The following is a 17564-nucleotide window of genomic DNA, read 5'->3' as shown; positions in this document are numbered from 1 at the left end:
GCTCCACTCCGATGCTCGGTTTTCACCGACGTCCACTCCTTTGACCTCTAAAGTGATTTCTAACGAGTCACCCCTATCGCAAAGCAATTTGATGAATACAGGAATTCTTATTTCTCTTCTCGTTCAAAAAAAGATTTAGAAATGAAAACGTTCGATTTTATTACACGATAGCAGATGTTATTTCGAACTGTATACTTTGCATTTACATCGTCGATATACCGAAAGAACGAGAGAACGTCGACGTTGAGATAAAAGCATGACTGGTAGAGAAGAAAACGAGGAAAAAGGAAAATAGAATCGCATGTCGGTAATTTATTCTGTGTAACGTGCCTCTCGCGTTGCGACTCCTGTGAAATCCAATATTTTCTCTTGAAAAGTATATCCTTTTTCCCAGCGACTTCTCTACTCCATCTACCCGAGTTTCAATTATTTCCACCCCTGCAATACTTCAGGTGTCGGTTGTGTATTAAGAAAATACCAGAGTGTGCGGACCATGAATCGAAAACGATCCTCCTTTTCCTCGACTACCTTGGATACTACGTGCGCGCGCGGAACTCGCATAGAAAGATCCTCGAAAAGTAGAAAACAAATGGAAGAACGGAAAGGAGACGAATGAATTTCTATTTCTTTCTTTCCTTTTTCACGTTTCTACTTTTATTTCGAGCGTAAATCACAAACGAGATGCTACAATTTATTAAAAGGTTCATGACTTTTAAATCATCAACGGAAAATAATATTTTATACTATGCCAAAGTACCTTCGTTCTTGTTGTTGTATTATACATCCATATATTTACATATATACATTGAGAATTATGATAGCGCAAAGAGAGAGAGAGAGAGAGAGAGAGAGAGAGAGAGAGAGAGAGAGAGAGAGAGAGATAAGAGAGAGAGAGAGATAAGAGAACGATCTATTTCCACTTATATTATCACTATCTTAGTATCCCATCACACAACCATACTATGTTCTGTGAGATATGATGTGAATTAAGTTTTACTTAAAAAAGAAATGATTATTTTTTATTTGTTTATAAAAATTGTTTAACGTAAAGATATATCTAAATATTACTACGGACTCAGGTATTAACTTTTCCAAAGAACTTTTGTAACAATTATTACTATTGTAACAATTATTTATAATAAATTATTTATAACAAATTGTGAAATGTTACAGGTATATCTAAATAATAATACAGACATCGAATGAGTATTTTTGAAAAAACTTGATTATAACAATTATTTATAATAAATTGTTTATACCAAATTATTTATAGTAAATTGTTTATAATAAATTGTTAAATGTATATGCTATATCTATATGCTACCACGGATATTTAGTGCTAATTTTTGGAAACGTGGTTATGAAATTTGTTTATAACAAATTGTTTATAACAAATTTTTTCTAACGTATTATCAAGTTTGTAGCAAATATATACATACGTATATCATTATGAATTACGGAGTATTAATTTATAAGATATCGGTTATCACGATTTTTTTTAACAAATTATTTATAACAAATTATTAATTAATTATTATTAATATATTAGAAAAATAGAGAAAAGATTTCCCTTTAAAATGGTTTTTCTTTGAAGTTTTTACGATCTTTAGTTTAGGAGATAATTCCATATAAATAATTGGCATTTGCGATGACCCATTGACCTATATAATTTCTTTCATAAAAGAACATTGACATGGTGATCTACATAAATTCTTGAAGATCAGTTATTTTTACTACTTACTATGGTTTGCGTACGCACATTACTATCAATAGCACGTGTTTATTGAGAATTATGAATGGAGAATTACGAATGCATTTATCTTCGGAACGGAAAATAGTAGAGAAGTGAAATAAAGACCGTTTTAAAGGGGAAAGAGCCCTCTTTTACTTTATATATTCAGATAACATCGTTATCGTTAAAACCTATCATCGATATAAAAGTATGACTTATCTAAAATGTGAAAATGAATGAGATTGATAATAGTTATTTTTCGAAGTATATGATAAGGAGGACTTACTGTATTGTTAATATATATGTGTGCGTATGTCTACACACATAGATATATACATTATTTCTGTATATATGTAATACGAGTTTCATTTTACGAATAAACTGAATTTATCTTCCCTAAGGAAATTAGAAAAGGTATCGTGACATCAACGAGAAAGTAGGAAAAAGTGGAAAAGGAGACAAGAAATATCCAACGAAAGAAAAGTTCGCCTTAATGTGCTGCCAGTAAAGTTAATATAAACTCGACAACCCGACTAGTCTAAAGCGAAGCAATGAAAATTTCGAGCATAGTGTATATGTATAAGGGCATACCTCTTCGTATCTCGAAGGACAACAATATTACATCGACTAGAGAAGGTGATGAAATATCGTCTCATCGTTAAGCACAAAGTATCTGAAGAATCCCAAGTAGAACTTATTTCGGAGCAAGTTTTTAGGATATATAATAAAAGCACGAAGAGTTGCTTAATAATGCATTATCCATATACCTATACTTTTATATTAACTTATTCAAATGGATCATGTAATGAATTATTTGATTTTTCGTTGACATAGGATAAAGAAAATTTCTACTTAAGTTTTTATCTTATATTTTTTTCAAGAAACTTTCGAAGAAAAACTTCCCTTCTTATCTCAGAAGCAGCGGGAAAAAAGCTCTCGACAAAACATAGATAAAAACTCAAGTGTCGGTGACACGATGGACCCTGAGCGTTCAAGTAAAACGATTCAAACTAGAAAATTAATGAACGTACGGTGTAAAAGAAAACAGTCTCTGGCGTATGCTATTCGTCTTGAAAGTGGATTCAGGTTAACGAAGCATATTGAGAGTACAGTTTATCTTGCTCATTACCGACATAATTAGCTTAGTAATACGCTCAAATGCACTTCGGTGTTTGTTGAAGCGTGAAATGTTCTGAAATTTGTATTCTCGCTTCAGCGGTCGAATGGATACGCTTAAAATCCATCGAAAAGCCGAGAGACCCTGTGGCTGACCTACGTTGGTCGTTGAATATTTGATAGCGTCCTGCGATACAGGAAACGTGTTCCGTATTGGTGTACGCAAGTAAATTCGTGTCGGTGCTATCAATACCCACGATACACGTGACGAACATAACAGATCGCGTTGCACTTCAAAATCGACGTTGCATCCGATCGACTATCTGTCAAGAATTTTCTTACACTGATATTTGATATAAAAATATGATATTGCTAGTTATTATTATTATATTCTAACAATTGTATTTAAATTCAATAATTTAATTATACAAAGATTTCTTGGAATGAATTTTCGTTACAATCAATTGAATTTTATTTTAAAAAACTTTGATAAAATGAAAAGCAACAGATATCAATGAAGTTTATTCTACAATATTCTCTAGGGTAACTGATATTAACGGTGCAAGAGAGATTCGATGCTTCGACAATAATTCTCAATCAAGTTCCACCCTTCCAACGATATACATCCTCGGTTAGGTGCTTACTCGTTCCCAAACGACCATTCATCCTCTAGTGACGTAGTCGAGAAGGGCGGCGGTTTACTTGTCCGATAAAAGGAATACTGAATGTCTTTTTTTCGAATTTCGAATGCCTTTTCAAATGTGTTGAAAACTTGAATTTCGTTGTTAATAGATAATGTACTTTTATTCTTTTTGGAATATTTGCAAATTTTTAAATTATTATCATGTAATATGAATATCTTTTATACAGTATATGTGGGAAAGAACACCTTTCATTTAATATAATATTAAATATTCGTGGAGAGGTTGATCGAAGAGACCCTCTGGATAGCTTAATGGTTAGAAGAGCTGCTCAAAAAGCGAAAGACCCAGATTCGAATACCGATTCAAATTACGTCTTTACGAATCCTACAATTCGATGTTAAAGGAGGAAAAAAGCTAGTATCGTTACACGCTTGAATATTCAGCAGCAATACAAAGAAAGGTGATTAAAAAAAGAGAATCTATGGTGGCGAACCGACAACGAGAGCGATGCAAGTGTTGGCCTGGGGAATTGTTAGAGAGGAAGATTTCTTAAGTATCTTAGGATACTCGAAAAATCAAAAACAACGACAGCGACGCAAACGGTGACTAGGGAAATCGGTAAAGAGAAAAGATGTCTTAAATGCCTGGCATTTTTAAAATTTCAATATCTTTAGTGGGAGAAGAATATTCAAGAACGAATTTTACTACATAATGGCTAAGTGTGAGAGGAAACAAGCACCTCCATTTAATATAAGTAGACATTCGTGGTAAGGTTCATTGAAGGGCCCCTGAATAGCTTAATGGTTAGAACAGCTGCCTGGAAAGCAGAAGACCCGGTTTTGAGTTTCCCGATCCAAATGACCCGCAAGCCTAACTTTTTTTAGGAATCCTATATACATACGAATGTCAAAGTATCTAAAATTTTCTAACTTTTGCAATTAACGAGCATGAAAATCCTATATGAGAGTGCGGATTAATGAATGACGATAATGAACGAAACATGTCGTAGGATGTAGAACAAACAATTATCATAAAAATAATGTCGATCATCTTTGAAAATCATTTTATAGGAGTTCGAGAGAAAATACAATTTTGAAGTGCCTCTTGCAACTTCCCCTCCTACTTTCTACGACTTCTTCGAGTTAACAAAAGAAAAAAAAAATAAGTTGCAAAGTTTTCTCCTTGCCTCGGTCGAAGGGTTCACACTACGTGAAAACTTAAAGGATTTTCTTTTGAGCATGCAGTTAAAAAATCGTTGGAGACGTTACTGGCCTAGTTCGCAGCTAAAAAATTATGAAGAAAAGCCATGAAATACGTCAAGAAAAAGAGAAAGAGATAGATAGATAGAGATATATATATATAGATAGATAGATATATAGATAGATAGATAAATAGATAGATAGAAAGAGAGAGGGAGAGAAAGAAAGAGACATATAGTACGTATAAAGAAAGTACGCGATACATTATGGATGAGTAGAGTTTATTTCAAACGAAGTGAATCCTTCAAAAGAAACTTCGTGTTCTAGACGAATTTACAAAAATATCCGTTGATGGATCTTTCTCGTTGATATTAAAGTGAATCCTTCCTTGTACAATTAGAAAGTTCACGGTAAAATTATAAAGTACTAGGTAGGTTGAGAAGAGTTACTTATGTTTCTCGTCGTTTGCCTTCCAAGCTACCAACGATGTACAATTTACAAAGGATTTCGCTGAGAGTTTTTACAAAGTATTATACGCTTTAGTTTTTACGGTGGATGGCACTTTTGAAGAAGACAAACGAATATAAAATTTTACTTTGTTGGTATAACGAAAGGAAAGTGTGTCTTCTTTACGTTATGACGTTACTAGTTTGCGTTTTCCGCAAGCTCTTTACAGACTTTTATACTAGAAAATTTCGATTATCTACATTGCAGAATAGCTTCGAAAGCTTCTCATATGTGACGTACATTTTTCGTGCCGAACATAAACAGTTTGATCAAAATTGATATTGTTGTAGTTTCTAGTTTAGAAAATTGTAATTCGATCCTTTTACCAACATTTAAGTTACTTATTGGTATAGTACTGAAAGCTTTTAAATAATCCCGATCGCTGTACCATCGATTTTATTTTATTTTTGATTAATTACTTTTATTTTACTTTTTACGTGATCAATCAAGAAAAAAAGATCAACGAAATAGTGTGTAACCCATCGATTTATATATTTCTCGTTATCGGTATGATGTATACGATACATCATGAGGATCGATAAACGAGCCGATTATCGAAGCATTGCAATACTCTCTTCTTCTTTATTTATCCATTATATATCTATTTCTCCCTAGGCAAATGCCATTAGTAATTTTGGGCAGTGCATGCGAACATTGAGAGTGTGAAACTCATACCGGAATCAGGGACGTCCGAGGGAAGCGCTAGTTGACTTGATATCAGATGGAAAGTTACCGGATCCGGGCTTTCGCTCGAGTCCGCGTAACTACCGCAAGTACACCGACCAAGTATTCTCTCTCTCTCTCTCTCTCTCTCTCTCTCTCTCTCTCTCTCTCTCTTTCTCTCTCTCACTGTTTCCTTCTTGCCTAAATTTACGTCCGATATCAAGTTCGATAACGAGAGCACCATTCTCTTCTTCTTCTTCTCCACTTCTTCCTTTAATTGCTTCTTTCGCTAATTAAGGATGCAGGAAATTACTAAACTTAATTATTTTCTAATTAATACACGAATACACGACTAGAGAAATATTTAACTTTTATCTTTCCGAAAATAAAACATAAGTGAGACAAGAAGAGAATGGATACAATGGATGCATTCAAGAGGTCGAATGCAAATCAAATCATTCCGAAGGACAGAATTGAGGAAGAGGAAACATTGCATATGATCGATCCAACAATATATGTTAAGCCGTACCTAGCACATTTGGAGAAAATGTTTCTCCACAGTCTCTGCTCCTTCGATAGACAACCGCATACTGTTTGCGCAATACGAATAGACCTCCTGTACCTATGTACCTTTCTGTACCTATTCCTATCGGTTCATGTATTTCGCGAAGATCTCTAATGAACGTCGAGCTATCGTCTAATGTTCTCTGTGGTTCGTTATCGTTGGTGATTGGAGCGACGATTCAACCACACATCTCTCTTTCTCTCTCTCTCTCTCTCTCTCTCTTTCTCTCTGTAAACATTAGAAATCTCTCGAAGCGAAAAGCAGATGAAACATTTCTAGGATATCAAAGAAACTGGCATTTCGCCCAACATACATTCAATCAATTCAAATACGACCGTTGCAATTGCTAGAACTCAGTAGGATGTTTACTTACTTAAGTATAATTTTTTTCTCCAACTGATGCGAATCTCTGCGGAAATAAGAAAAAGAAAAAAAAACGAAAAAAAAAAGAAGAAAAAGGAAGGGCAAGATCCATTTTCGTGCAGGATAGAGCGTAACGTGGCGTCAGACTTTTTGCCGTGTTATAGACTTTTCAGAATAGAGGAGAAACGCTCCCGTTTCTATAGTTACCTACTCGAAAACGTTTCGACGATTCTCGTGGAAAGAAACGCTTCGGGCGTTCTCTCGATTCGTGAAGAACATTTTTGTTTTTCCTATTTGCAAACGGGAAAGCGGATTTCCCTGTACTTTAAACGGTGACTTTTATTTCCAAAAATTTTCAAACTTTCGCTTTATGTTATCGTAAAGCGAAAAGGAAGAAATTGTAAATTGGAAAGATTCACTTCGTGTTAGAATCCAAGAGATCATCTAGGTGAATAAACAGTTATGGGATAGAAAGGAGCTATCGCGACGAATTCCGAAAATTTTCACGAGGAAAATCTCGTCTTTCCCAAGAGTAACGAGGAAAACTTGATATAGTCTGACATGACGAAGACGCTTTTCTATCCAGTTTCATCGGCAAAACTGTCGAGATTCTTGATTGAAAGGATCGCAAGCATAAGAAAGATCGTAAGAAAAGATCTAGAAACGAAACGAGTCCTCCCGAATATCTTCGATTTTCGATACTTGCGATATTCATCTTTCCTTACTTCCTTCCTTTCGTTTTATCTTTTTTTTTATTATCTCGTTCGGTGATAGTCGTTCTCGATTCTTGTGGCGTTCGTATTAAAATCTCATGTCTCCCGTAAAAGTTAATAGCACGAAATATTCGTGCAAGAATATTCATAGGGAAGAATTTTTCTTTTATATTTGAAAAAAAAGAAAAAGTGTGAAAAGAAAAGAAAAAGAAAAAGAAAAGGCAACGATCTCTCATTTCGTAGAGATTAAAACCGTTTCTCATGCTTAATCTTTGGTAGTAATCTCTATCCATCAAAATCAATCTATATCATTCGAGCGCTCTTAAGGACGAGTATTTTAGCTTGATAAGGGTTGTAATTCGATTCTCTGACAACTCGAAGGAAGGAAATCTCTTCCGGTAACTGATTCTAAGAGTAACGCTATCGTTCATCCCATTTATTTTCAAGGAAAGCTTCATCATTAACGTTACCTCATAAGCTGCGAGTGCATCGAGACCATTTCCAAGAGGATTTCAAGTTGATGCTTCGGTATTCTTCTCGAAGAAGATCCTCGATAATCCTTTCTGATGAATCTTCTATCGAAGAGAGTAACCTCTCGTTGGATCCAACTTGCCAAAGACGTTTCTAGACGCAACCTAGAAATTATCTTCCCGAGAGGAGATTCTTTTCTTTTTAGATGAGAAGAACGTTTAGCTCGACTCTGCTGATCGATCGTGCGAAAGAGATTTGTTAGACTTACTTGTGATCCGAGTAACGAACGAAGACACGAGTTTAGCAAAAGTATCATCGTTTGACGAGAGTAAGGTCGTCGTAGGAGTCGAACGTCCTCCTCGTTTTTCTTCCGTCGTTTCTGACAAATGAAACTTGGAAAAAAGTGATAGTACGTTCGAAGAAAGTTCGATGGATTACAAACCGTTAAAAAAGAAGCGTCTAAAAGAAACGTTTTGACGATAAATTTACATTAGATGAACCATGGAAAAGACACGAAAACTTTTCCTAGTTTCAATCTTTTTATCCTTAGTCTTTCGTCTTGTTTCTTTAACATTATTCAAGTAAATATCGTTTGAAACTTTATTTCGTGCAAATGAAAAGAAAATAAACTTCTTCTAATGAGAACCAATTCGATCCACTCGACGAAATTTGTACTTCCTCGGCTGGTCGATGCCAGAATCGCAGATTGACGTTGGCAGAAGGATACGGAGCGAATGATTCAACTTGGCTTTTTCAAAAAAGAAGAAACGACTAGGTTCCCGTCCAAGTCGACTGACGTGCTATCAAACATTGATGTCTCCGACATCAAGTAGACAACGCTCCTCAATTCGAAAGAAGAATTCAAGTTTTACTGAAAGATGTTGGCAAAGGGTCTTTTATTTATATATATATATATATATATATATATATATATATAATATGTATATAATATATATATATAATATATATATATATATATATGACTATGTATCACACGTAAACCATGTAAATATATGTTCACAAACCTTTTGCATTTGATCGTAAAGCTAAAGTGTAAATGAACAGTTTAAAAATATCTTTTGAAGAATTTCTTTGAAGAATAAATTGATCGTAGAATAATATTGAACATTAGTTAGATAGGTGCAAGTTTAAGACATCGTTCAAAAGCAGACGGTCTCTACGGGTAGGTTTCAATGGAGGAGAGTCTCTCTGGCAAGGAAAGTAAATGTTGAGCCCGGCATTGCTCGGCATTGCGAACTCTCTGCAGGATCGAACGAGCACTCCGCTATTGTTGCCGGTTAATTAAGGGAATTGCTGAAAGATTAAGGAGCTGCCTCTTCTTATAATCCGTACTCCAAACTTCCTCCTTTTCTACTTTAAGACCAACTGCTTTTATCCTATCTATTTACTCTATGTTTCTCTTTCTCTCTTTCTATATTTTTCTTTCATTCCATTATTTTCGATCGGTGAGTTCATTGTATTGTGTAACTATCGAGAATATAAGGTATCTCTTTCTAATTGTTTATGTACTAAAATCTTTTTGAGAGAAAAGAAACAATAATTTTTCACGATGTAACAGAATCAGAAACAAATTCAAGATAAATATTAAATCAATAACGAAACACTCTGATGGTCCCACTATGTAATTGCGGCAAACCATAAAGAGAGTGACGAAGGACAAGCTGACCGTTAACCGCAAGAATCCTCCGTACACAGGACTGGTCACTCGTCGGAGCTAGAGTTAGGGTCCTTTAGCTAATTGCTTTCGCATGAGCGAGCGATTTAGTTTCACGATCGAACCCTTTCAGCCATTATCTTCGTCAACGGTCATTCGTCGAAACCACAATAATGGGGGCATTGATCAACCGAACTATAACGGACATCTAGAAAGGACATTGCTATTTTGCCCAATCGAATAAACAGAAGAGGAACGAAATTATTTGAGAAATGAATGACGAAATTCAGCAAATGATTTTTTCGTTTAAATTTATGACTTTAATTCCTTCCTTATTTCTTATCTTGTTTATAGAAATTTCATTTTTTATTCTTATTTGTTGCAAGGAGGAAATTTAAAAAAGCACATATAGTGCAAACTCAACGATAAACTCAGGTTAATGTCAAAAGTATCTTTTAGTTCTAAAAATTTTTAATTCTTATAATCTCAATAAATCGAAACAAATCACATAGAAAATCTTGTAGAAATAACGAACACTTCGTGAGAATAAAATTGTCTAATATTGATTTAAATAAGACGTTTTTATAAACGAGAAATTTCGACTCTGTATCTGGATAACTCCCGACTTATAACCATTAGCGAGTAAAGGATTAGTAACTAGACTAAAGCCTATACTATGCTAGTAGAAGTTCTAGGCCCAAGTTTACTCGATCGATAAGCGATAACCGTGGAAGGCGATGCGCGTAGCACTCGGATACGTTGTCGAATTATCTCAATTAACGTCGTTAGCCGACCGACGCGAACCGACGAATCCGACAACAGCCAGCTGCACCAAATTGCACTCTGCTGTAACGAGGCGCAAACACGAAAGCGTCGTCGCGCGACAACGACGAATTAATGCACGTTCAAGACCGCGGCATACTTAATCGACCGTATATACTATTCTCCTTTAGCTAGCACAAAGGCCTTCACGTTGCGCTAATAAATATTACTACTTTCAACATGATCGTAGAACATTAATGAAGCGAAACTCTACAGACGTTTGCGATCTAATCGCACTTTCGTTGTTATTATATATTACGAGTAAATATAACTTTAAATTGTTTATATTTAAAGACGATAATTCATCGCTCATTCTTATAATTATCTAATATTACGAAAAAGGAAATCGATAACTGTCAATTCCAATTTTATCTATTTTAATTTTATTTTCAACGTAGATAGTACATATATAGATTATACTTAATAATTGTAATCAAAATGATATAAAGTTAATTTTTATTTTATAATCGTTTATACAGACAAAAAGATCAATTAAATAATCGAATGAATATATTGAATCATAAAATTCTTAAAGATAATGATACTTTATTTTTATTAACTTTTTTAATAGAACGTAAACAGATAGAGTATAGACGGATAATTAAAAGAAAAAAATTCAATAAAATGAGTTGTCATAAAAATGTTAAGAGTAATAATCGAGATAATTAGGCAGAAAATCTTTCATTTTCTTCATTGTATCGTTTTATCGGTAAGGTGATCATCGAGACGGTGCAAAGTTTTACGAGCGGAGCTAGCATAATTTTCTCGATATAACGAAAGCTCTTGAGAACCATAAGATTTGAAGTTCTTCCTTCTACGAGCGACGAAGAATCATCGACTCGTCCGAAGTTTCGTTGGCTCTCGAAGTTTATCGAGTTTTATCCAGCAGAGCGCACTCTGATTCGAATGTCACGTGGAACCGGATGCAACAGCTTGCCGCGCACAGTTGGACCGGCTGCGCTTCCGATTTAATATGATTCCTGGACCGTGAATAAATATTTCATCACAGCCAAGTTATTTCACACTTCGTTCGTCTTCTTTATCCCGATATCTCTTTCTCTCTCTTTTTCTCTCTTTCTTTGTTTCTTTGTTTCATTTACATTTTCGATCTTTTCGAAGGTAGGAGAAACTAAAGAATAAAATTCGACAATCACTCATAATTTTGTTAAAATTTCCATACAAAATGTCGAGCCATTTTCGAGTAAGAATTTTTTTGTCAAATGAATTATCCAACGAGAATAAGTCAGGGTATACATTTTGTATCAGATATACGGTATCTATATATACATATGTATTCCTATATATACATACACACATGCACACACGTAGGTATCGTATGTTCTCGAAGACAAACACAGAACGCGTCTCAAGGGAATCTCGATGTACGAAATTCAATGACCTATATATATCCTGACATCCATTTTCCGTACAATGCTATTCTCTGCTATGGAATGCTCGCTCTCTCGTATTGACTTAGTGTATCGATATCTATGATCGCTAGCTGCTAACGTCGCCTTAGAGTCTGAAAAGTTGCCACAAGTTCGCTTTAACTTTCTATCTATCGTATTATCGGAAACGCGACTATTATCGGATTAGTTCGATCTGACGTACCATTTTCTTTTCGCAGAACGAGAACAGAGCATTGCGATTGAAGGAACCCGCATCCTTGGCCCTATCCGCTGGAAATGCCGGTGGTTACATGGACCCAGATGGTACTGCCATTGCGATGTCGTCCGAACTACAGCCTGCTCCTACACCCGATCCAAGAGTCACTTGGAATTACTTCGACGAGCAAGGGTAAGAGAAAAGTTTTCGCTTAATGTTTCGAATTTATGTGTACGAGCAAAAAATTCGAGTATTTTCGTGATCAGAAAATCAACAGTACGAGCGAACTCATATCAATGAATCAATGGTGATCAAGAATATAAGATCCATGAAAATGGTATGAAAAACATTTCTAAACATTTGTATATATTTTCTTTTCTACAATATAAGTATTTTTTTACGCAATTTATTCACATGAAAATTAGTTGCATGAAAAAGAGTGAATGACTGAGTGAGTGAGTGAGTGAGTGAGTGAGTGAGTGAGTGAGTGAGTGAGTGAGAGAGTGAGAGAGAGAGAGAGAGAGAGAGAGAGAGAGAGAGAGAGAAAGCACTTCCATTTTACACAAGTAGACACTCATGTACAAGTTGACTGAATGACCTGGATAGCTTAATGGTTAGGGTAACTGTCCAAAAAGTAAATTTAAGTCCCGGTCTAACACCAATGGTACAACTTTTTTCACGAATTCTACATATATAATTAATATAAATCGAGGTAAATGTAGAATCTCACACGAGCAAAATAGATGGAACTCCAGATAACATTCGAAAATACCAACCGAAACTGTCGCAATTTAGTTCAGGAGCAACACAATTTTTTCTCCATGAAATACATCGACAACATTAGCATACTAAAAACTCACGGGAGATACGCGATATTAATACAACAGTTGCAAAAGGACGTTTACCGGCAAGTTTAATCCACAATAGAAATTATAAATTATGTACATTGCTGGTCGCCGTACCTATGTACGTAGGTTTATCTGATAAACGTTTCGCAAGTATAAACTATAATATTCGCTTTTTATCGTAGGTACGTTTCGCGAGGTGGTCTGCGAGCTGGTGAGGATCCATACGCAAGAAATAAATTCAATCAAGAAGCCTCCGATGGTCTTCCAAGTAATAGGGATATTCCTGATACTCGTAGTGCTATGTAAGTAATAATAACATGTAAATTTAATCGTATATATCGAAACGCTTACGTCATTTATTTAATCAATCGTTCGATCGATCGTGGACAAGTTCAGTTTGATTCGAAATTGCGTCAATGAAAAAACTCCCAAGAAATGATCAAATTATATCGTAAATAATAATGCAATTGGTCAAACTTAACGGCGAATCGATAAATAATCGATTGGATTCGGCGAACGAACGAAAAATAGGTACAATCATTATTATGAAGGAGAAAAGTGTAAAGAAAAAATCAATTGTGAAGTGTCGATCTATCAATCCTTTCATACACTATTACCAAAGCCTTCGCGAATCTTTCGGGAAACAGCATTCCTCACGTGTGATCGCCAAGATCGCAGCGTATCGTTGGGAATTCATGGAACCCCATGCCAAAGAGCGTTACATCGAAGCCGCCAGAAAGCAATGGCTTCGTCGAAGAAAAGCGGCAATGGCTCGTAAGAAATAGCTTCCAACGACCTCCGACCTAGTCATCGTTCAAGAAATCGATAGAAAGTACGTTTTCTCGGATGAATGAACTTCGATAAAATTGATTGACTAGTCTTATTTGTCTCGATAATTTAAGACGAGTAACTTCTCATTCTCAATTTAATTTGTATATTTTACGCGTATAAAGTAGTTCATTCAATTTGAGATCTAAACTAATTAAATAATCGAATATTTCTAAATTAAACATAATATTTTTTTAAGTTAAACATTATATATATATTCTTAAGGATGTATAAGGCAACGGTGGTACGAGACGAGTATGATATTTAGATCAAAGAACAAAATCGACCCAATCGTTGACGAAGATTATTTATATCTTTTGTAATCGAAATGTTCAAAAATATTGTATCAAATTTCATCAATTGTGATCTATCGTAATTAAATTTTTAGAACGTCAATAAAATAATTAAGAAATATAATAATCTAGAATTTGTTATACGCGTAAAAGATACTCTTCAATTTATCAATTTTCCAATGTTTCCGTTTTCCTTTGTATTTTAATACAGGAAGAGAGAAATAACGTTGTTCGTTATAAACGAACCCACGAGGCTCGCGGTGAAGTCGTATAAGTCAATTATTCAACAAGTGCAACGTCATATAGGAGAACACTCCATGCGTTGAATAAACTATTGCTTCTGTTTGTCTGCACGAATTACGGAAACAAATTTATGGAAAGCTAAAACTATGTAAGAGAGACAGACAGGAAGAGATATCACAGAATAAATCTGAAAACCGTATTACATTTTGTTTTTGCGAAATATTGACGAAATATTTCGTATGCATCTCATTACATGTGCACATTTTATTGAATATTTTTGATCGACAAGATTGTTAAGTCTAATACAAATACTTTCTTATTATTACATGATTGCAAAAAAAATATATATATAAGTATAAATAAAGATATCGAATATTTGTTCTATTCGCGTTTAACGTACATTACGTATATACATACATACGTACGAACGTTTCCTACGTTATTCGGTTCTCTTCAAGCAACTTCCAATCGATACTATTTTGTCATTTTAAATGCTGCTTTATATTTAAGAATTCAAATAGAATCCTTGTCCTCGATTTTCCTTGACTTTCTCTATCGAAGTGTATAAGGGCTCTTCAGTCTTCTTCAGCATGATCTAATTTCCGACGTCATCTTACACGCTTGTCACATTCTCGACGAAACTATTTCTCTTAAGCTGTGGCAATCAACAAGTAAAGGAATTCCGTGTACGTTCGTGAGCCTATGACAAAAGCTTATCTCGAATGAGTTTTAATATGCGACCGGTGATCTCTCTCTTTCTCTCTCTCTCTTTCTTTTTACGATTATATGGAAAATGTTACGGAAACTTGAGTAAAAAAGAAAAAAGAAAAAAATAAGAAACTTATTATTAAAATTATTATACGACGAAGCACTTGCGCATATTTACTATAAATTATTGATTCGTAGTATATTCTAACGAGTTACAAACGTTTATGTTCTCATTTCAAAGAACATCATTAGTGTAACGTCTTTACCGCGATGAAAGAAGGTCGAAAATCGTGTCACGAGGTTGCTCGGTGTCTTTAGAGGCCGCGACAAAGGATGACATCTTCTGCAATGTACTTGGACCAATACAATAGGACCTTCCGACATCGCCGTTGTTGAATGAAAAGCTCGTGTTGTACTACTTGCATTGAGTTTCAAGGGAGCTGCGTGTACGTACACACGTAAGAAAATATCAAGGGAATCGAGCCTAAGTCGAACTACGAAAATCGATATCGTATGAACAGAGCTTTGTATTATCATCATTATTTCTATATCGAGCTTGTCGAGATAAAACTCGATAAGACAATATCCGGCCCATACGACGAACGATTCTTTATCTCGATCATTTAGTAGACGTATTTTCTTTTTCTTTTTTTTTCTTCTTCTTCTTATCTTTTTCCCTCTTTTTTATACTTTCTTTCTTTCTTATCTTCTTCTTCTTCTTCGTCCTCTTCTTCTTCCTCTTCGTCTTTTGCGTTTTATTCTTATTCTTCCACGACAAAACGTCAAGAGGTTCTTTCTAACTCGGCAACTCGTGACAACAATATTTTTATGACGTGTTCACGAAGATCAGCGAAGCTCTCTTTGTAGCAAAGTTTCGAGCTACCAGAGATAAGTCCGAGACGAAAATCCCCAACGTAAATTTGTGGAGGTACTTTTAAAACTTCGAGGTAGCATTATCGGGTGGAACTGCATTAAGATGAAACTTCCTCTCGAATGCCATCAGGTTTTAACTCGAAGATAAATATACATTATTTTCGGTCTTAATGTTAACGACAAATCCTTACGAATATAATTAAGTACCTTCGATATCTTTTTCGATATTTTTTTTTTTTTTTAAACGAACGTCCTGTCCGAATTGACCGCTCTTAGTCGGGTATAGCATTATGAATTTTTCCAAGAAAAAATTTCGACTAGTACATCGAATCGGTTTATAATGGTAAATCCTTTTGTGTGAAGGACAAGTTTTCTCTCCTTTCTGGCTCGCTGTTGATCCACCTTCACAATATCGCCAATCTCCAATGGCCAAACTCGAAGGGACGACCGGAAAGCTGTCCTCCGCAGTTTCTGTCACATTCAGACCGTATATCCCCCTATAATTGGACGATGCTCGTGGAACTCTTATCAGTTAATATTGCTCTTTCCATGGAGGAATTTAAAAAAAAGATAGAGGAAAGAAAAAAAAGAAAATCAATGAACAAGTTCGCTTCTCGAGATTCGAACTTTTGTTGGTGGAACAATGAAAGTAAGTTGGAAAGGATAGAGACGATTCAGAGCTAAATATCGAAGCGAATAGCTTAGAAAAGACGACGAAAAGTGCTCTCATTGACTCTCCTCGGTTTACTTCGATGAATGCAAACCTTTATGCTATTCTCGCTAAATACGTAACTTCGAATTGAATTAAGTTGAGCGTAGCGTAAGCTCTCGTAGCTTCTTTTATAATGAATCCAACTAGAGCAACGCTTCATTAGCCGAGCAAGCGATCGTCTTCTTAGTTGACTGAACTCTCGATAAAGCCGACCAATGAAACAAACGTTTAAACTCGGGGATCCTTCAAATCGGTAGGTAGTAGGCGATCCGTCGACTTCGTTTTCGCGCTCGAAAGCTCGCCAAAGTCGCTCCTTTCCGTTCATGTTCCTTTTCCGTAAAAGGTCTTTAATAAAAATAATCGAAAGAAAATCACGATTCCTTCGAACGAGACAACGAATAATGGATCCTCGAGGCGAAGAAGATAAAGTTTATTACCGTTAAGGACAGTTCCTCCTTTATGCTCCGAACGTCCTTTGCTTTGCTTCATTTCTATGACTTTTTTTTATCGTCCAACCTGCTGACGTGAACTTATGTCTTTTTGCTAAGTAACTATCCCGTCGTTCGCTTCTTTTTCTTCCTTTTCTTCGCTCCTCTTCTTATCTTCGAAACGCTCTTTAAAAGCCTTCTTGTAGAATTCACTTTAAAACTCAGTTCATCTCGATAAACAAGAGTGACGATAAACAAACGCTTTGCTACTTTGCAGAATGTCTTTAATATACAGCTATTAGATCAGTTCGTTTTACGTATAAAACTGCGTATTCAATTAAAACCAATTCGAACCTTCATTTACATTAACGAACTATCTACGATACTCTTAAAGTTTTTAATCGTTCATCGACATTATTTGAATGAATTTACCGTGAGCGAAAACCGAAGGAATAAATCGTGCGTACAAAAGAACGAAGGGATACAGTTTCGAAGGATTTTAATTGAAAAGTACGGTTAATTAGAGAGATTTCCTTGTATAATTCGAGAACTTGCA

The 17564-nt window shown here is 35.2% G+C and overlaps 1 protein-coding gene across 1 annotated transcript in view; it reads left to right on the top strand.

The window, feature by feature from the left end:
• The window catches only part of Pgant2 (polypeptide N-acetylgalactosaminyltransferase 2), a 98217-nt gene that overhangs the window by 57867 nt on the left and 22786 nt on the right, over positions 1–17564 (top strand). The window contains exons 2-3 of the mRNA XM_035876074.2: positions 12098–12267; positions 13106–13225. Of these exons, the coding sequence (XP_035731967.1) occupies positions 12098–12267; positions 13106–13225 (290 nt within the window). The remainder of the gene's footprint in view (positions 1–12097; positions 12268–13105; positions 13226–17564) is intronic.

The sequence above is a fragment of the Vespa mandarinia genome, chromosome 8 (genome assembly GCF_050613455.1).
Source record: "Vespa mandarinia isolate Hongniang chromosome 8, ASM5061345v1, whole genome shotgun sequence".
In the NCBI taxonomy this organism is placed as follows: Eukaryota; Metazoa; Arthropoda; class Insecta; order Hymenoptera; family Vespidae; genus Vespa; species Vespa mandarinia.
This window is presented reverse-complemented; position numbering and strand designations above follow the sequence as displayed.